The following is a 21,353-nucleotide window of genomic DNA, read 5'->3' on the forward strand; positions in this document are numbered from 1 at the left end:
AATTTGAGTTAAAATCTTAATTTTTTGTTCTATATCTTAACAAACTGACTTTAATATTTGTATGGAAGTTCAAAAACTAGAATGATCAAGAGACATTTGTAAAAAGAAATATATATTAATTTATGAATATAAATATATATTCTTCATATATATAATGGGCTTTTCAATAAATGGTATAGGGACAATTATTTCATCATCTAAAAATGATGAAATTGTATGCCCACCCTGTGTTCTGTAAATAATCCATTCCAACTATACAGCCATAAAAAAGAACGAGATCATGTTCTTTGCAGAGACATGGATGAAGCTGGAGGCCATTATCCTTAGCAAACTAACACAGAAAACCAAATGCCACATGTTCTCACCCATAAGTGGGAGCTAAATGATGAGAATACATGGACACATACAGGGAAACACACACACTGGAGCCTTTTGGAGGGAGGAGGGTGAGAAGTGGGAGAGGATCAAGAAAATCAACCAATGGAGACTAGGCTTAATACTTGGCTAACGAAATAATCCGTACAGTAGACCCCCAGGACACAAGTTTACCCATGTAACAAACTAAACTTGTACCCCTTAACTTAAAAGTTTAAAAAAATCCATTCCAAGTGGAGAAAAATGAATGACCTATAACTACACAACAACATAAATGTATTATGAAAAACATAACTTTGAGTGAAAGAATAGTTACAAGGCAAATGTATAATTGGATTGTATTTATATAAATGCAAAATCTCGCAAAACTAAGTGATGTACTACTTAGGGATACATAGACAGGTATAAAACCTCCAAAGGAAGCATGGAAATGATCAATTCAGGGTATTTATGGGTTACCGCTCAGTGAGGGAAGAGTATTGCCATCACTATGTGGTATATAAAAGGCTCTGAAGAATAGTTATACTATCTCTTGCTCTTAATGTTCTGTACACAGGTGTTCATTTGTTGTCCATTAACATGTGCATGTTCATCTGCATTACATCTTTTTGTGTATATTTTTCTAAATTAAAAAATTGCAGATTCCAAGGACCAAAAACCAGACATTTCTATTCAATATCTTAGTCTGGCACCAAGAAATCTAAATTTTTATCAAGTTCCTACAGTAATTTTAATAAAAGTAGTCTGAGGGTCACATTTTGAGTATCTGTATTATTTCCATAGTTTGAATATTTTACTCTTATGACTTGGCATTTCAGAAAGAGCTGCAATGTGACTAAAGGAGGCAGTTTATAATAAATAAACATACAACCGTTCTAATTCCAGAAATTATCACTTTACTATTCAAAAAAACCTAAACATTTACAAAAGAAAATAAAAACAAAGTTGCATTTTTAGACCACATTGGGAAAGTTGCACAGGAGTCTGATGAACCAACTTCGTGAAACATCTCCGTACCATGCCAGTACCATACAGAGAAACCCAGTCAACCATTATACCATAGGTTAAGGTATTTAGTACCTGAAAGTCAGCCCAGTGCTCTCTTTGCTTATTATTTGTCTATAAAAATATAAAACCAGGCATCTTTATGAAACCTGAAATTACTGTCAATAAACTTTATAGGAGTAAAATTTTGTTAAAGGGAATAAAATAGAAGAAAGATGACAAAGGCCCGCTGTCAGTCAATATTAATGTGAAATTTTCCTAACATGCATTAAATTATAATAGTCAGTCCAAGCAACACTAGTTATTTTAACGATCTAAATATGGGGTGTTGCTATTTTAAGCAATCTTGCTATGGTATAATTTTATTTTACATATGTACAAATTATGTTATTGTATATACAGATCAAGGAACTCCTCCAGTTCTCTCATCTTGATGGCAGTTACTGTTTTTCAGGCAGCAAGTTTTCCTTTGACTTCTTGCTCAGAGCAAGGGGCATAGGTGGGCATTTCTTTCCAAGTTCAATACATTCAGGGAAGTCTGCCTCTCAGCTCATTGTTTTTCTCATGGAATGATGAGCAGTATCAAGGATTTGCATAGAAAAATACTGTCTCCAGTTGAACATATCAAGCATTAGCTACACTTTTGATTTCTGTGCTTCTACAAGACTATATGATCCCTTCATGTTGGCTTTTCTTGCAAAGTAAATTATCATTCCAACGGCGGGTATTATTAAGGAGGATGCACAATAGAGCATGAGAAGCTCAGGAGAAATATAGTCTTTGTTGTTTTCTCTTCCTGGAAAATAACAAAATGGATGCAATTAATGTCTAGTACAAAAAGATAGCATTTAATAACAACAGTTACATGTTTTATTATAACAGTACAACTAGTTCTCCAAAGAGAAGGGAATCAAAGCAGTGATAAGAACCATCAGGACCCAAGATGCATATTTCTCTGAATTATCCAAATAATCAGTTGGTGGTTGCTATGGTCATGATGGATCTAAAGATGATAGTTGTTGGCTTCTACAAACTTGGATTCAAATAGATTCAGGCTCAGTTGTAAAATGGAAGGGAGGATACAGTTTTTAGGGCTCTTTTAACAAGAACGGAAATTGGAGAGAGGCACTTGCTTTGGGAAATAAAAATATCTACTAAAGAACTGGGACTCTGATGACCATGAATTGAAATGACTAACCAGTTCTCTAAGAAAATCCTTATAACATTCAAAGTGTGACCATTATAGCTAAATGCCACAAATAAGATGGTAAGAGAAAAAAAAAAATCTTGCCAATGGCTTTTTCAGAGATATATGAAAGTTTCTATGTTTTTATGTCAGAAATAGGGCATATTAATATGTTTTTCCTCTTCAGCATTTATATCATCTTTTGATAAACTGGAGTTCTTTGGACAGCATTATGTTACAGCTTAAATGTCTCTTAGAGGCATTCTCTGATCTATATCTCCCTCATTCTAAATTCAGAACCTCAACGTATTCTCAAAACCCACGCATTTTTCCTTCAAAACCTTATCACAGCTTTTAATTAAACGTTTATCCATATAATTATTATTTATCCATATAACTTATTAAGTTTAGTTTCCTCCCCTAGGCTATACATTACATCAAGACATGTATATCTATTTTCTTTTTGGTCCATCACCGGACTCACTGCTTGGCCTAGTTGGCACCAAAAAAGTATTTTTTAAACATTAATAACATTTTTTCTCTCTACATTTTGCTTTTGCCATTTAGTTGTAAATGGAGCACAGTAGGTACAGCATACAAAAACTTCAAAATTAGTATTCTTTCTAATCTGCTAAAAAATCATTTGACAGCTGTTATACCGTTTAACATCTTAACTTTATAAGAACATCTGAAGAAGACAGTCACTGGAGATAAACCAAGTAAAAAGAATCACTAGCAACAGATGATGTGTAGTCATTTTTTCAAATTATTGAAGAAAAACGGTTCACCCTAAGCATAATGATAATGGCCCCACTTTTTGACTTTCCCTTGCAAGAGCTGAGCTAGTCAAATATAAGCGTAATATTTGAATGGGATGTCCATCAACATGATTATGATTAGACATCAATATTGATGACATGCTGAGAAATAGTATTTCCATTTCTATTGCTTTCTTTTCAATGTAATATATATTATCTTTTGCCTTTCAGTCTTCCCCGCAGGCATCGGCAGAAAAACACAAATTTCCTGCCAAGGTAGTTGCCAGGGCAACCTTCAAATACAATTTTCTATTTGTTGTATAAACACTGAATATCTTTAAAAACTCCTGACGATTTCTATTAATGGAATACATTCAAGCCAAGACAAAAGGAAACAAATAAAAAATTCAGCCAAATACAAAAGAAATCTAGTTCAAAATACCCAGAAAAATGTCCTTTTTTTTTTTTGGTTTTCATTAAATTTTACCTATTTTAAACTATATTCAGTTTGGGGGCATGAGTTTCTAGCTGAGTGCTTAATATTCTTTGATTGTTCATTTCAATAACGAGTAAAAAGGAGCAATTATATAAGTGGCTAATTTGATAAAGCAATTAGGAAATAAAGCAATGTGTGTGAGAGAGTTAAAAAGTAGTGAAGCACGTTTGATGTGTCTTTAAAAGATAACAATTAATTAACAAAAGAATTACAGAAATGTTAGGGGACCAATTTCCTGGGGATAGGACTAATTAAAGGTGGCCCAGAGGCATTAAGGATTAAAGAAAATAGAGATGAATACATTTCAACCTGCTCATAACTGAGATTGCAATCTGTCCAGAATCATCCCCAACCTCATTGGAAGCACTGATTGCATATACCACTGTATCATTTGGAGTGATGGGATACAAAGTAAATGTTCCCTACTTTGAACACATAGTAACTGCATTAGCTAGATCAACTCTTTTCAGGATAATCACTGCAGGTGGATGACTAGAAGTTTTACATAAGAGTCATGCTGTTTTTCCCTTCTTTAACATTTCTAGATGGATGTATAGCTATATAGCTATTGGCATGTTTTGAGGAGGTACTGTGAAGGTGGAAAACATATATATGGTAAGGCTTGCCATTTTGAGAAATTTGGGCAGATGAACAAAAACTTTACCTGTTTCTGACATAGGTTCAAATTTTCTCTGCATTGACAAGTGATTGCTCACTCCAATAGCCCAGTGCCAGACCTCTTAAGACTTGGCATTTGTTTGTAGTTCTGTTTGCACTCCACCGCCAAGTATGGCTTCCATTACACAATAGGAGCTAATTGATGTGCAAGGAGTGTGAGACTGATCAGCCAAGGCTGATGTATTCTACTTCACCAATAAGATCAGCAGATCCTACCTACTGTGCATTCACAAGAGGGCTTAGGAGATTAAGGGGCCTTTGAAGTTTCTCCAGTGAGGATATTGCTCCTCTCTTTCTCTGTTCACCAGAATAGGAAGGGATGGCAAGTGGCTTGAATTTTAATGAGGCTTTTCGATAGTCTAGAGATTTTTTTATGTTGTTCAGGATCAAGTTTACTATTCCCAATTATTATCCTGAAAAGAGTCAATCCAGAAAATTGCAGTTACTCTATGTTCAGAAAATAGTGTTTCCTTCTGGTAGAAAGGAAGAGGGTCTGGATAGAACCCTTCTTTTTCAACGTGCCAATCCTACTTCTTTCGTTTCCTTATAACCTCCAGGGAAAATGTTGGGAAATATGGTTAAACATTTAGCAACTGCAAAACCTCAGAGACAAATGATACATTGTAAACTGAAAAAAGCAAGCAGGAATTCCTCACTCACGAATGATTAATGTCAACTTCCTGGCTAAACTTTATAGGATAAAGCAGCTGTGCTTGATTATTCCAAGAACCATTAAGAAATAAACCACAGCTCCATTTTGCCAACTCATTCATCAAATATTAGAAACTCTTAGTAATCCATGGAACCTCTGAACTACTACCAACAAAACAAAAACAAAAACTCAAAACAAACTCACCTTGAACATCAAGTGTTAAACTTCTTAATTGTGAGCCAACTTTGTTTTTAGATTCACATTCGTATACCCCCGCATCCTTCAGCTGGGCCTTTTGGATGGTATAGGCACCATCTATAGATTTTAGTACTGTGTCTCCTGTCTGTGCTTTTTTCTTCAGGATTATCCATGTTTCTGGAACATTTCCACATGTACAAGAGATGATGACAGTGTCTCCTTCTTTGACACTCTCAGAAGGAAAAGCTGTAAGTTTTATGTCTTTTGGAGTAGCTGTAAAGAGAATTTAAAAGGCATCTCTGATTGAGTGAAATATGAACCAATTCCATATTAATTCAGTGACATCAACAACAGCTTCCATGGAGCTATTTGTGCTAAGTGTTTGCATTAAATGTTAAGAAGAGCCAGTAAAGAAGTCGAGCATTGCTAGATTGTTGGAAATGATCATGTTTTAACTAAGAGAGTACATGGCTTATGCTTCTTTCATGTCCCTTAATATAATTATTTACCCAGCCTAGCACAAAGAATAGGTGTTTGATATGGTTTGGCTCTGTGTCCCCATCCAGGTCTCAACTTGAGTTGTAATCCCCAGGTTTTGAGGGAGGAACCTGGTGAGAGGTGATTGGATCATGGGGGCTGTTTCCCCCTTGCTGTTCTCATGACAGTGAGTGAGTTTTTACGAGAACTTTTGGTTTTAAAGTGTGGCAGGTCCTCACTCTCTCTGGCCTGCCACCATGCTAAGATGTGCCTTGCTTTCCTTTCTCCTCTGCCGTGATTGCACATTTTGTGAGGTGTTCCCAGCCATGTGGAACTGTATTAAACCTCTCTTATAAATTACCAATCTCAAGTACTATCTTTATAGCAGTGTGAAAATCGACAAATACAGTGTTTAATAAAGAGTTATAGAATTCAGATGTGAAATAGAAAATTAATTTTTTGTAATACTGTTTTGCAAAAATTTCCTTGAAGTACAAAGGCTTTTACAGGTTTCTGAGTTTTGAGTTGGATCCCTCAATCAAGAAGTTAAGCTGTACAGATGCGGCTTTTTCACTATCCTTAACAACACTATTGCCATTTATTAAGTTCCAGGCACTGAGCTAAGTATTTGACATATAACATGTCTATTAATGCAACAACTGGTGGATGCAGGTACCATATCACCAATTTTTAATCCCTATTAAGGTCTTCTATTTTGTAAGTTGATTTGAAATTCTTTCCCCATTTCCAAGGTCATGACAACTACCCAAAAGGTTTTTTGTTTGTTTGTTTGGTTGGTTGGTTGTCTGGGTTTTAAGGATGTGCATTGCCTTTCCAAGATTCTTCTTCTAAAATACAAATCTTACTGAGTTGAGATAACAAGAAAGTCACTAATATCTTAGTGGGAATAATGCCAAGGTGTAAGAGAGGAAATGACAGCCCTGACAAAGACAAGAACCCTCATACCCAAAGGGGAAGGGATGGAGGAAATCCACATTGATCACTTGATGATTTTGCTCATAACTCCATATGGCTTCAACCTGCGAACTAGGAATTGTCTTTTTCTCAATCTTGGGTCTCCATTCTAAAGGGAAGGGGCCTAGATCTGTTGACTTAATCTACTTTAGTGGTTCCATGTTGTCAGGCTGATGAACGAGAGGACAGAGTCATGGCTACTAATAATCTCAGAATTTGCAAAAGACTTAAGTGCCAGCTTAGGCTTCTAAGCAAATACTACTGGCCATCTTGTGAGATTGCCACTCAGAGTTCAATTCAGCCAGATATGGTGGCTTTAATCCTACATAATTCCAAATGAAGAGATTCCTCTTCCTATTCTTATCTCAACACCATAACCATTGCCTCATAAGTGTAACTGGAACTTCTGACATAGGTCCTGAAGGCTTGCATTTCACTTAAGTTTGAAAGAATCTCAGGATAAGAAACTTGTAACGATTCATGAGAAAGGACAATTTCAGGAAATTTCTCCATACATTGGAAACATCATAAGCTCTTCAAAACCCTCAACACACTTTTGTAGTAAAAATTTTGTTTTCAAAGAAGACTTTACTCATAATCAGTAACATAACCAAAAAAATTACTAGCAAGGATAACTCACTACTCACACTCTGCTCACCTTGGATAATTAATTCTACTTCTTTTCTGCTTCTTCCAGCCTGGTTAATTCCTTCACATACATAAACTCCAGAATCTTCCATTTTTGTAGAAATTAAGTTGAGAGTTGCATCCTCAGAAAGAGACTGTAGCTCCCCATTAGGTAGCTGCCTGCTCCATAGGATTTTCGGAGCAGGAAGGCCGTGGCTCAAGCATGTCATATTCACAGAACTGCCTTCCTCCAGGATGGAGGAAGGGCTGACCAAGATGGTTGTATCTCTGGGGGCAACTGAAAAGGCAGAGAGTCTTGTTAGCTGGACCCCTTATGCCCTGAGTTCCAAAGAGTTTTAATAATGTTGCAAAACTGGGCTATGGGTTCAGCAGATGCAAACAGTTTATAAACCTTGATAATTTAACACAAGAGGTTTTGGTCCTTATTTACTTTAGTTGATACCAAATGATAGAGCAGAATGTGGACACGTCATGGTGTTTTCTAATGGAAGTAAGTTCAGTATAACCTCCCTTGCAACCAAAGAATGACGAGGGTCAATGATAGTGTGTACTGCCATTTATGGTAGAGTCAACAAGACTATGAATTATTTGAATCTCCTTCTGTAAAAAGATGTGGTCTATTTTTCCACCCCTTCAAACTCTAGGCTGGCCTCATGACTCACTTTGACCAATAGAATGTGGAAGAAGTAACACTGTAGGACTTCCAAACCCAGGCCTTGAAGAGGCTGCTTTCATTTACACCTTCTTGAAAACTGAGCTCTGGTGAGTAAATCTAGGCTACTGTTTCTCAGGGTGACAACGCATAAAGAAAGAGAGGCCAGGTCATCCCAGATATGGCTCCAGACATGTGGGTGAAGTCATCTGAGACCAGCCAGTCCTGCTAACCTTACAGAAAATGCATGAGCGAGCTCAGCTAATACCATATCGAGCAGAATAACTGCCTAGCTGGCCCCTTCCTAAACTGCCAACTCAAAGCATCATAAGTCAGTAAATAGTTACTCTTTTAACTTTATGGAGGGTGATTTGTTACAATCATTATTATTTTGAAATTTCTTTTCAGTTATGTTTTTTCTCTACAGAGGTTTTAACTATTAACCTTATGTTAACTATTGCCTGGCAAACATGATAAAGAGACAGGTATTAAGCTGTAGATACCTCACATATGTACTTACCATTGACATAAAGTGTCTGTGTACTCTGCCTTTGTTTGGGTTCAAATTCCATTTCATCCATATGTAACTTAGCCTGACAAACAAGAGCTTTTCCAGTATCTTCAGTGGTAGGGATGAAGGTCGCTTCCAAACTTTTGTTCTCTAGAGATTTCATATCTGTATCCTCCAAAAACTCTTTATTCTCCAGAACAGTCTCCCCCTTAAGTAATTCAATCTCCAACCGGTCAAGGGGGTACACGCTAGAAACCTTGCAGCTTACAGTGATGGGGCTCTCACTCACAAGGACACCTCTCATCTCGATTTCTGGATCTCTAGGGAATGCTGCAAAACGCAAGCAAAAATGATTTTTATACGCGATATTCAAGGAAAAATTGAGCTAAGCTTTATTAAATGTAAAGGCCTAAAAATGACAGCTTTAATTGACCTGGGATAGAATGACTGTCAATATATAAGTAACAACAGTATTTATAAATGACATATTCATGATATTATATATGAATAATGTTAGAAACAAAAACTACTTAGTATATCCAGTCCTTGAGTAATAAATGTTCACTTCTTATTTTTTTTTCTTCTTAATATGCAATCTTGCTGTGTGCCATGGCTTGATCTTTTCTAAGTACACATCAGCTTCCACTATCTTATTTAGTAAGTATATATTTTACATGTTTTAAATTTGCCATGTTATGTTGAATACTTAGTATCAACTAGTCCTCTAATATTCATTATCTCAGTCTTCAAAGCAGCTATGTAAAATGGGTATTAGTTATTTTACAGCCAGGAATACTGAAACATATAGAGGCTAAGAGACTTTCCTCATGCATTATACCTAGTTGAAGTCAATGAGATGGGCTGAGAATCCGTATTTCTCTGACCTCAGAGCCCAGCTTTGGTTTTACACAGCTGTGCAGTCTCTCAGTATCAAATAAGACAAACAAGGAAGTTCTCAACTTAGTTTAAATTTTAATGACCAAATTTAGGCAGCAAGTTTTAAATATTTCTCAGATAATACTTGTAATCAAGAAAAGAACTGCTTAACTCTAGTCTTTCTAATACAGCACAAATCAATAAAAATAAGACTAAAATAGCTATCAAGGGCAAGAATAATGCTTAAACATATTTTTCCTTAACAAAAATGTTGTTAAAGTGATACATGCTCAAATATTTCTATGTTGCAATAAGACTCCACTGCTGGTTCTCATTTCTGCTGGGAATGTGCCTATCTCAGCAGATCATGGACTCTGGGTAATATAATAATGCAAATAAAATGTATCCTCCTTTTGAGAGACTCAAATCCATTTACAGGCACACTGTGACCCATTCTGAACAAAATCTTGAAGGGTAACACAAGTTTGGGCAGGCTTTCTGGTAGAAAATCTCTACAATATGTTCTCTTGAGTTCTACTGAAGTGAGAACTCAAGGCAGAGTGACCCTCTCAAAAAAATAACTTTATGGTTACTTTGCATATTTTGTTCTTCATTCAATATGGACTGAGGAACTCCAGCAATGTCAAGTTCATGGAGGTTTGAGGTTGCAAAGAGTGTTTATTAAGACGACAAGAAGAGTAAGAGAAAGCATAGTATATGTAGGTGGCATAAATCAACATTAAGATCTAACGCTACTTCCTGATTCTGCTTTTCACCTTAGCCACTGCCACTGACCATCCCCATCTCCAACCTAATTCCTTATCTTTAATTTTGGCTTCCTTTTGCTTCCTATTCCCTTATTTTTTTTCCCATCCTGCAGACAGCTCTTCAAATGTGCTTTAAAGCAGTGCCTTAAAATAGTTTAAAACGACTCATTCCCAACTGGAGTAGTTGGAGTAGTCACCTCCACCCAGTCATCTGAATGGGCACTGACCCCAATGCACTCACCTCCAGCATGTAGTGTGTTCAAGTGCATGATAAGAGAGTTTGACAAGGCATAAACCAAGGATTGTGGGTGCTGTGTATATATGTAATACGTACTTGAGATTTAGGCTAATAATGTTGTATCAAACCATTCTGATTCAGATTTAGGAACAAAATTCACAATGCTAAATTCCTTTTCTAAACATAAGAATCTCATTGCAAATCACAGACATGCATTGTTTTTCTTCCAATAGAACTGGAAAAAATAAAAATAAAAATAAAAATAAACAATTCTGAAAACCACTTACAGTAGAGCTCCACCTGGATTCCCTTTTCCAGTTTCTTACGTCCACAAGTCACTGTGCACAGATAAGAGTGTTCGTTCTCAAAACTCACAGGGCTCAGGGTCAGCGTGGAATTGGTCCCCTCACTCCTCACCTTCCCACTCAGAGGGCTGTCTATCTGGGTTCTCCAGGAGAAAGATGGGGACTCACAGCCCATAACACTACATGTCAACACAACTGAGTCTCCGATCTGAGCAGCAATCCGGGGTCCAGGTGAGATCTCAACAGTAAATGGTTTCTCTGGGACAGAAGTAGAAAGCAAGATGAAAAGAACGTAAGATTATTTTCTTCTTTCATCACATTCTGACATATGATCTTTATTTTTCCGGATCTCCTTTCAGTTAATATCTATGCCAAGAAGAAATTACTCTTTTCCACCTTGGGACTATCAGAAATAAGACCACATCTTTTAGAATGAAACCATTATAGTTTGCTGATTCATTCATTTAACAAACTGAATGGATAAAAATTTGTCAAGAGAGGTTGGTATCTCTTCATAGCAATAATAGAGTCTCTGCTCAAATGTAGTTTATCAAATCACTGTAAGAGTGGACAATCACTCAAAGAATGTAAGTGGTTCTTGTGTGTCAAGCACTATCTAAATTACTATATATATATATAAAAAATCAATAATTTCGTACACTAGTACTATTCTTTCTTCTTTGCCTTCTCTTTCTGCGTCTACTCTTTCTCTTCCTCTTTTTACCCCTCTTTTTTCTTCTTGAGGAAATTTAGGCTCAGAAATGCTAAATAACTTTGCCCAGTTTACAAGTAACAAAATTAGGACTTGATGTCAGGTGGGTCTGATTCAAGATCCCAGTTTTTCAGTTGCTACAACAACTAAATCAAGTCATCCTCATATGGAGATAAAGTGATCTAAAAGGGGTACTGGAAAAAGCTACAAAAAATGTCTCTTAATTAGATATAATACCCACAGTGGACAAGCATTTAGAGCTTCTGTTTCAATAATACAGTTATACCATTGAAAGTCACATAGAATCACCCTGAAATCAAAGTCAAAATCTAAGCATTAAAGTGATACATAAATCACCTCCAAAATTTGCCTGATGTAATATAAAAATACTTTACAATTAACTCAGGGTCTGAAAGCTGAGGTGTAAGGGCAAACTCCTAAGACTCAAATACCCAGGAATGTCCTTTGGCCATCAGCACTGTCCCTGCTGAGTACATGGGCTTCTTTTGGATGACTGCTATTTAGGAAGAAAGGGAACACTACATCTTGGCTCTGTTTCCCTGAAGAAACTGAGAGTGTCTGGGCAACTCTGAAAGCAACAGACGAGACCCCCATAAAAGTCACTGAAATCTTACTTGTAAATTACAGGCTTGAGGTAAAAGAAAGAAATCTCAATATACAAATAATCCAAACATATTACATTTTGCATGGTTCTCATCTGTGTCATCAGTTATTTTTCTTAATAGGTTTCTCTAATTGTGACATCTTAGTATTTTCTGAAGAAGATTCTCCTCAAATTACCTCAATAAACTGATATGCTATTAGACTTTGAAAGAGAGCTCATTCACAGAAACAACCAGAGCTTCCGAATTTCTTATAGGCTAATGTCAGAATGAGGAACTTTAAAAACAGATCCACTGCCTGTGCGTGAACATTTCTAAGTCATTCTTTACAGTGGCCACATGTATTGCCATGTGAACTTGGAACCACTGGAGGAGTAACTCTTTTAGGTAGCTGAAAGTTTCTTTGAAAGTACTTTCAGTACTTTAGGCCAGTAGTATCCCATGTGATGCAAAGTGCAAAACAACTCTCCCCAACCCCAAAATACAAATCCTTTGTACACTGGAATAGGATACAGTTTATTATGGAGTGGCATTATTCCAGGGTGAATGATTAGCTTTACATACTTTCATTAGTGTAACATCTTTCCTCGTCACCTGAGAATGCTAACCTAACATCCAACTGAGATAATCTACTTATGGTGAGTTTTATTTTTATTTTAATCTTCCAAGTTTAAATACCATGTTTTCACATTTTAAAAATTTGTGTTGAGCTGGGTGTCACTACAGCTGGGTGGCATGTGCCTATAATCCCAGCTACTCAGGCAGCTACGGTGGGAGCATCAGTTGAGCCCAGGAGTTGAGTTCAGCCTGGGCAACATAGCAAGACCTCATTTCCTAAAACAAACAAACAAAAGACTATGCTACCCATGTTTATAATCTATTCATTAATTCAGCAAACATTTACTGAACATTTATTATGTGTTAGGTATTGTGCTAAGAATCCAAGCATTCACACACACACACACACACACACACACACACACACACAGAGAATTCCTGACTTTAAGGAGTTTACAGATTTTTTAAAAAATTAACTAGAAACAGAGGTCTCACTATGTTGCCCAGGCTGGTCTTGTACTCCTGGCCTCAAGCAATCCTTCCACCTAAGCTTCCCAAAGTGCTGGGATTATAGGCTTGAACCATCGTGCCCAGAGCAGGAATTTACAGTTTAGTGGAAAGGCACATTTAAAAAGATATACTGTTTTGGCTCTTACTAAGGGATATTTGAGTTATCTATTTATATGCCTGTCCTTCCTTCCTAGTTTGTATGCCCCCCGAGGGCAGTTGTCATATCTTTTTCATGTCTGTACCCTCGGTACCAAGTAGAATTCTTGGATTCTTGGACAAGGGCTCTTAATATGTGTGGAACTGAACAGAACTGCATACATGACTATAAGGAGTGTTGAGTGTACACGAAGGAAAGAATATGTAGTTTGGTCTGACACAATCTGGAACTGGGAGGCTGACATGAGCTTCGTATTGGAGAATGGCTAAGACTTTGCCGGATGAAGGAAGGAGAAAGGCCATTTTAGGCAAAAGGAACAGCATAAGCAGGGGCACCAAGTTATCAACAAAGCTGCAAAGGTAGTTTCTGGCCAGATCATAAAGAGTTCTGTGTGACAGTTTTAAGAAATGGATTGAAGTTATAGAAAATGAGCACCTTTTTGTTTAAGGTAATAAACCCTGGGAGCAGTGCAGAAGATTGATTATTTTAGGGACAGAATGTTAGCAGGTAGACTATTTAAAGATAATTAGCCACAAAATATGTGAAATATTATTCAGCCTTAAAAAACAAACGAGGAAATTCTGTCATTTGCAACAAAAGGGATGAACCCAGAGGACATATGCTAAGGGAAACAAGCCAGGCACAGAGAGACCAGTACCTCATGATCTCACTCACATGTGGGATCTACTTCTAAAGTCATAGAAGTAGAGAGTAGAATGGTGGTTACCAGAGGCTGGGGCAAGGAGAGGAAGCGAACGAGGAGATGTTGGTCAATGGGTACAAAGGTTCAGTTAGACAGGAGAGTAAGTTGTTGAGATCTATTGTACATCATGATGACTATAGTTAATGAAAATATATTGTGTATTTTAAAATACCTAAGAAAGTGAATTTCAAATGTATCACCACAAAAGAATAAGTGAGGCAATGAATATGTTGACTTAATCATTCTACATTGTATACCCATATCAAACATCACATTGTAATCTATAAATGTAAACAATCATGATTTATCAATTAAAAATATTTCTAAAGAGAAATATAAAGATAATCAGCTATAAAATTAAAAAGGCAAAGGGGTTTTCATTAAAATTAAACTGTATTAAAATCATAGTAAATGCAACTAAAGAGCTATTTAGCCCTAGGAAAAGTATGAACTATCCTGAGCCTGGGTTTTTAGTAGTGTTGTGGTAAAGATTAATGAGATAAAATATATAAAGCAGAATGTAGAATTCCTGGGAAACATTAGGTGTACAATCAATAGGTGGCGTCATTATTAATCTCTGGGAGATTCCACTCTCTCATCTGTAAAAGGAATACAAAATACTTACTTTTTAGTTATTTCTTGAAGACGGCATATCTGAAACATACCTGGTGTTTAGTGAATGCTGTTATGTAAGAATATCTTGCAAGAGCCCAAGTGAGAAATGATAAACTAAGGCAATGGCAAGTGGGGTGAAGAAGAGGTCATATTCTGGGGAGCATTTTGAGGTAGAACTGACAGGAATTAACAGCATGGAATTGGAACATGAATTTGGGAGTAATCAACATATTGTAGTCTAATTCTTGGGAGTCTAGCGTGAGAAGAGAAGGGGACCCAGGGATGTAAACTTGAAAATACCAGTATACCAGAGGCAGGAGGAAGACAAAAAGTGAGGGAATGAAGCAGAGAAAAAGTGATTTGAGATGAAAAAGAATCAGAAAAGCAGAGCCATGGAAACTCTGGGAGGGAAGACTTCCAAGAAGTACTAGTAAGATAAACATATATTTGTGCTAAAGGCTATGGCAACCAGATAGGTCATCAGTGAAACTAAGGGAAGCAATTTCAGCATTGAAGCTGTGTGACTATTGCTCAAATCCCAGTGACAGCACCTTTGTCATTCCTTTTTCACATTCTACTCACCTTGAACAATTAATTCCACCTCTTTTCTGTTTTTCCCAATCAAATTAACTCCTTCACACACATAAATTCCAGAATCTTCCATCCTCATAGCAATTAAGGTGAGAGTTGCATTCCCAGAAAGGTGCTGTAGATTCCCATTATCTAATTTCTTACTCCAGAAAATCTCTGGAGGTGGTAGACCCTCACTGGAACAGGTCATGGTCACAGAGCCACCTTCTTGTAGCCTTGTGGATGGATTCACAGAAATAACTGTATTCTTGGGTGATACTGAAAAGGCAAAAAAATAATATTAGCAATTGCTAAGCATCATCCCAGTGCAACAGAGGGAATGTATTTCTCTTAGACAGTATTTATGTGCTTCCACCAATTTGATGAAATTACTCTGCCAAATTAGTATAAAGAACTGCTGAATCATTCAAAATAATCTATCCAGTTTCTGACTAAACTGATCGAGTTTAGTTGATGTTTCATGTTTTTCAGACGGTTATAGGTAGTCAGAAATTAAGAAGAACCATGTGGCTTAACCTCCCACTAAAGGGTAGGAGTCCCATTTAAGCATTCTTGCCAAGTGCCCATTCCAGTCAACTTCAACATTTACTGAGAGAATCAACCCATTGCTTTCCAAAAGAGTCAATTTGATTTTTGGACAGCTCTACGTATTAGCACATTTCTCCCTATTGAGCTGAAATCTTCTCTCTATACTAATTTAAACATATTGGCCATAATTCAGCCATGTGCTGTTACAGAAAAAGGTAAATCACTCTTTCATATAACTGTCTTTCAAATGCTTAATTAGAGCTCTTTTCCAGGTTTTGTATTCTCTTAGGAAAAATATCCTCTATCTTGACTATTCTTCTCAAAATATTGTTAAAAGCCTGCCCAGCTCATTCTCTTTCAGCTAAACATGCCATAGTTGGCAATACTCCTTTTAAATGTAGTGCCCAGTGCAAAACATAGCATTTTAGACTAGAACCGAGCACAGTGAGCCCACTCCTACACAACGCTGGGACTGTAAGACTCCCGTAAATCCCCTGGCAGTATCAGGCAGATTGGAGGCAATCAAACCCCATCATTTTTTCCCTGTCCAATGCACATATGTATGTACGTGCATATGCATACACACACACATACACACACAGAGAGAGAATAACTGCTCACCTTGTCAAGTTTCTGTACCTGTGCAACTAATATTTCAAGGCATACTATAAGAGTTTACAAAACAATATTAAAGTGTTTTATTATTTGAACCTGTTTCTCACTACCCAATCTGGTGGTATGACTATTCCCCTTTTATACCCTGGGAAATAGAGAAATTAAGTAACCCAAACTTACACAGTTAATAGAGACAGAAATTAAGCTCAAGTCTTCTCCATCCAAATCCAGTGTTCTTTTCATTGAATTGTACTATTGGCAAACATTATGTTCTCAATGAATACAAATGGAATACAAACTATATACAAGTGGTTTTTTTTGTTGTTTTTTTTTTTGTTGTTTTTTTTTTTTTTTTTACTTTGCTGCTAAGTTTATTGCTATACACAACCGAGGTGGGATTCCCACAAAGACTGGAACACATCGCACAAGTACTTACTGTAGACTTGCAATTCTTCTACAGCCTCCCTTTCTGTGGGCACAGAATCCATTTCATCAATGTGTAATTTAGCTCGGCAAACAAGAACTTTCCCAATATCTTCAATGACAGGAGTAAAGGTTACTTCCAAACTCTTGGTTTCCAGGGACTTCCTGTCTGCATCCTCCAGAAATTCCTGACTCTTCATGAGATGATCTCCTTTCATTAAGTCTATCTCCAGCCTGTCAAATGGGTATACATCAGCAACCAAACACTTGACTGTGATCGGCTTCCCAGCCTCCAGAGGACCACTCAGATGAATCTCTGGATCCCTAGGAAAAGCTGTAAAGGTCAAACAAATACATGGATGGGCTTTTTGCTCATGGGATATAAGGTCTCTTACTGCTTTAACACAATACAAATCAAGCCTAGTGTTTTTGTTAATACAGTCTTAATACAGAAGAATTGTTTAAATAGCCTGTCATGATTTGGGGTGAGTTCAAGGTGCAAGAATTGGAAGCAAACATTTTTTAGAACATTATTCTATTCTGATCCTGTATATATTAAGGGTTGCATGTTATTACAGTAAAAGAAGGAAGAAAAAATGTTTATATTGAACCTTACATGTGGCTGTCACTGCGCTATAGATTTAACATGAATTATTTTATTTTATCCTCACAACAACTCTAGGAGATAGAGATCACATTTTACAGAAAAGAAGACTTGGACTTAGTACATTTACATAACTTATCTAAGGTCACACACCTAGTAAATGGTAAAGCTGGGATTTAAATTCAGGATTTCTATTACTCGGTTTTGCTACTACAGATTTACATTATGTTACATCACATTTTCTTATTATAGTCAGGGCAGATATATTTCCATTTTACAGATAATGACTTTAAGGCTTGGAATGTCATTGCAAAGAATAGTTATTGTCAAGATATTCTAAGACATGAAAAGACCAACTTTAAGTAATTAGCTTCTGAAAACGGTGCCTCTGATAGGAATTCATCCACCAGAAAGATACATTTGTGCAATCTTTATGTTCTGGAACACATATTTGCCTCCTGAAATGCCTAACTCAGTATCCCACCAAGTGTTCCATTGAAGCTTCTAGTACAAGGAAATGTACTACTTCTTGTAGCCATTGCCTCCTTTGCAAGAGTTACCTTTTTCATTACACATTGTCATGAAGTAACATATTGTAACATATTGGTGAATTCAAAACTCTGTGTAACAAAAAGAATACAAAGGTCTCAACTCTAAGCACTATTACAATCAAATGTGGAAAGGAGACAGAACTGTTATACATAATGAAAACCAGACACTCTTGGAGAAAAACCTCAGGCAAGATAATTAAAGCCAGAAGTGTCTTCATTTATCTTTTTTAAATCTTCAACTATTTGGTACTAGTGGGCAAAAGACAAAGGAGCTGGAAATTCTTTGCTATGTGAAGAAACATGGTATTTTTCATTTTTTCCAGCAATAATTTCTGTCCTTCATATTCTGTAAGAAACGTTCCTCTAATCCACACAGTCTGATGTCAGGTAACATAAGAACTTGCTACTTTTCCCTGTATTTACATAAGGGAAGCTTTTAAGGAGCTCAGGAGGCTGCACAGACATAAACTATGCATGTACAACCAGCATAATTGAAAGCAGCCGGCCAAGCACAGTTTCTTGGGAAGCTTGAGCAACACATGGGGCTTGTTGCAGAATCAATTAAGGTTACTGGGAAAAGTTGGGCTCTGGTACAACAGAATGGAACCAAAGTAATTATAATCAAATGAGGTCTTCGTGAAGACACGACCATAAATGGGTTCAGTTTTTTAGAAAGAGAGGCCATCGGAAACAAAAGGCAAATGATTTATGTCTGGTTAGTTTTTTACTCCTCTTGCTAACTTTGTTTGCTGAATGGAGAATGGAGTGGGATGCATTTTGGCAGGCTGGTAAACTAGAGACGTCCACTCACGTTCATGAGGCAAATCTAATGCATTATATAAATATCTTTGAAGTTGAGCGGTTGAGCACCAAGGCTTCATGGCACCAAAAAAAAAAAAAAAATCCTAAATGTGTCAACACTACCAAAGTCAAATGAGTGAAATGTTTGCAGATATTAACAATTATGTCTAAGGAGAACACTTTTATACTAATACCTATTACTAATTATAGATCTACTTAATGTTTAAACTAATTTTAAGCATCAAATTGCATAAGAATAAATGAATAGAAAATCCCTGAAGGATGGAATTCATAAATCAATCAGAGACGTAAGCAAGTAAACATGTAAGGATGTAATCAAGTGGAAAGATTGTTTTTAATAAAACAAAAAGAACCTTAGAAATGATATTTTACAGCTAAGGAAACCGGAGCCCAGAGAGATTAAGTCTTATACATGGTCACTGTGTTTGCGGCAGAGGAGGAAATAGAAGCCAAGATTTGGATTCCTGCTCTCTCTCATGCTGGCCTTAGCTGTCCCTAGCTTTCCTGATGTTGTGTGTTCTTCAGCCAAGAATCTGTACAGGAATATCCATTTTAAAACTTTTTTTAAATATCATTTTTAAAAGGCGATTTTAAAGTAAAATTGAGAGAGAAACGAAGATTTTCTAAAGCACTCACAGTAGATCTCCACCTGGATTCCTTTTTCCAATTTCCTAGATCCACAAGTTGCTGTGCACAGGTAAGAGTGTTCGTTTCCGAAACTAACAGGATTCATGGTCAGCGTAGACGTGGTCCCCTCATTCCTCACCTTCCCATTCAGCGGACTATCTATCTGGGTTCTCCAAGAGAAAGATGGGGACTCGCAGCCTGTGGTGCTGCAAGTCAATGAGACGGAGTCACCAATCTGAGCGAGAGATTTAGATTCTGGGGTGGTCTCGATCTTAAAAGCTTGAGCTGCAAAAGCAAAAAAAAAGACAGAAGCAAATTTACCACTAATTTGTCTAGTATTCTACTCCTTCTTCTGTGTATAATGTCTAAAATAGGATCAGACTGATCTCTTTCCTAAGCCGCTTCAAACTAACTACAAGGTAGCCAAAAAGCACCGAAGTCACTTTCACAAAAGTTTATGGAATCATCTTCACTAAAGAGAATTCTCAGTTCCAACCTTGATGCCCATTTATCAAAGCCGTTTTATTTGCTAAGTTTGACCTCATTGTCAAGTATAGGAAACTAAGGAGACAGACTAACTAGAGACAGAAGCCGAATTACTCACTTGCCTTTGGAAAAAAAGATACCAAAAACATCAATTTTCAGCTCTAACTATGACAGTACAATATTATATAGCAAAACTCAATTGCATATTAAAAGTTAGGTTAAATTAACTTTTCCTACTGTTTAAAATCACAGTGTCTTTACTTCACTACTTCACTACTATCGCAAAACTGACTGAAGCCAAAACCAGGGCTAAAACGGAATGCTAACATTTGAAACAGATAAAGGAAAATAACTTACAAGCTGCAAACATTATCCAAAGTATATTTGAGGCTCCAAAGATCATGACCATCTTCCCAGGCATTTTAAGTTGCTGTTGTGATGAGAAAATAGTGGTTCCAAAACCCTAATTTGTGTCCCACGTGTATATGCCTGGAAAGGGTATTCAGCTCCTGAAGCCAGTGTGGCCCGATGCTGCGGAGTGAAATAGAAAGTCTGTGCTTTATAAAGGGTCTTGTTGCAGAGGCGGAGGGAAATCCCTTCAAGGGGAAACCCAGGGCAGAGCCAGGGAAAAAAGTTTAACGGACACCCAGCCAAGTTCCAGTATTAACCCCTTCAGTTGCTCTCACTGCTGAAGCTCCTCTCTCTGTCCTGGCAAAAGAAGACACTTCCAAAACTATAAAATACAGGCTTTTCCTCATCTTCGACTCCAAAAGGCTATCTTTACTGGAAAGATAAAGGACAATGCTGATTACAGAATGAAACTTTCTGAATCCAATGTGGTTAAAGAAAGAGGGTGGGGTGGGCAAAAAAGAAGACAGAGTAATAAATTCTACTCTGTTTTTTGAACTGGATACATAACCACTATGTCATGTGAACTGATTTTCTCCGTCAAGGAAATATGTTTGCAATTCTAAAAGAGATTATTTTTTTTCTCTTACAGGAGAAAGGAAAAAGTTATTTCCTTTAATGAGTCATTTTTTTAAAAGGAGACACCATAACTTCTTAGTTTTATATTTGTTCATGAAAACAGTTCTTTTGGCAACAAACGTCAACTTTTTGAAACTATTTTCTGGAGTAGAAAGTAAAGGAATATGACTGAAATTGCTGCCAAAACAAGGGAAATAATTTTTTTCTTTTGTTTTAGAAAAGTTATCAATACTTTGGTTAAATTGCTGGATAATTGGAACTTTTTTTGCAGACTTACATGCAAGTGCAACATCCATCTGAAGTGGCAAATCTCTTGTGCTGTGAGATTTAACCACAAACCCAGTTTTTAAAAACATTAAAAATAATATGTTTTTATTATAGGGAAGGGGACAATAACCAAGTTTATGTGCCTTTTCCCGCAGTGAAGTGCCTTTTTAAAAAAAT

General features: G+C 36.7%; 1 protein-coding gene across 1 annotated transcript; it reads right to left on the reverse strand.

The window, feature by feature from the left end:
• Positions 1 to 1,248: 1,248 nt before the first annotated feature.
• Positions 1,249 to 20,457, reverse strand: VCAM1 (vascular cell adhesion molecule 1). Its single transcript, XM_005542580.4, has 9 exons — positions 20,280 to 20,457; positions 19,446 to 19,721; positions 16,846 to 17,166; positions 15,258 to 15,524; positions 10,780 to 11,055; positions 8,621 to 8,941; positions 7,459 to 7,725; positions 5,355 to 5,621; positions 1,249 to 2,176 (listed from the first exon to the last, which is right to left on the reverse strand). The coding sequence occupies exons 1-9, from the start codon at positions 20,341 to 20,343 to the stop codon at positions 2,016 to 2,018; spliced, it is 2,220 nt and encodes a 739-aa protein (XP_005542637.3). The 5' UTR covers positions 20,344 to 20,457; the 3' UTR covers positions 1,249 to 2,015.
• Between the last annotated feature and the right edge of the window lie 896 nt (positions 20,458 to 21,353).

Source organism: Macaca fascicularis, chromosome 1 (assembly GCF_037993035.2).
Source record: "Macaca fascicularis isolate 582-1 chromosome 1, T2T-MFA8v1.1".
Classification (NCBI taxonomy): domain Eukaryota; kingdom Metazoa; phylum Chordata; class Mammalia; order Primates; family Cercopithecidae; genus Macaca; species Macaca fascicularis.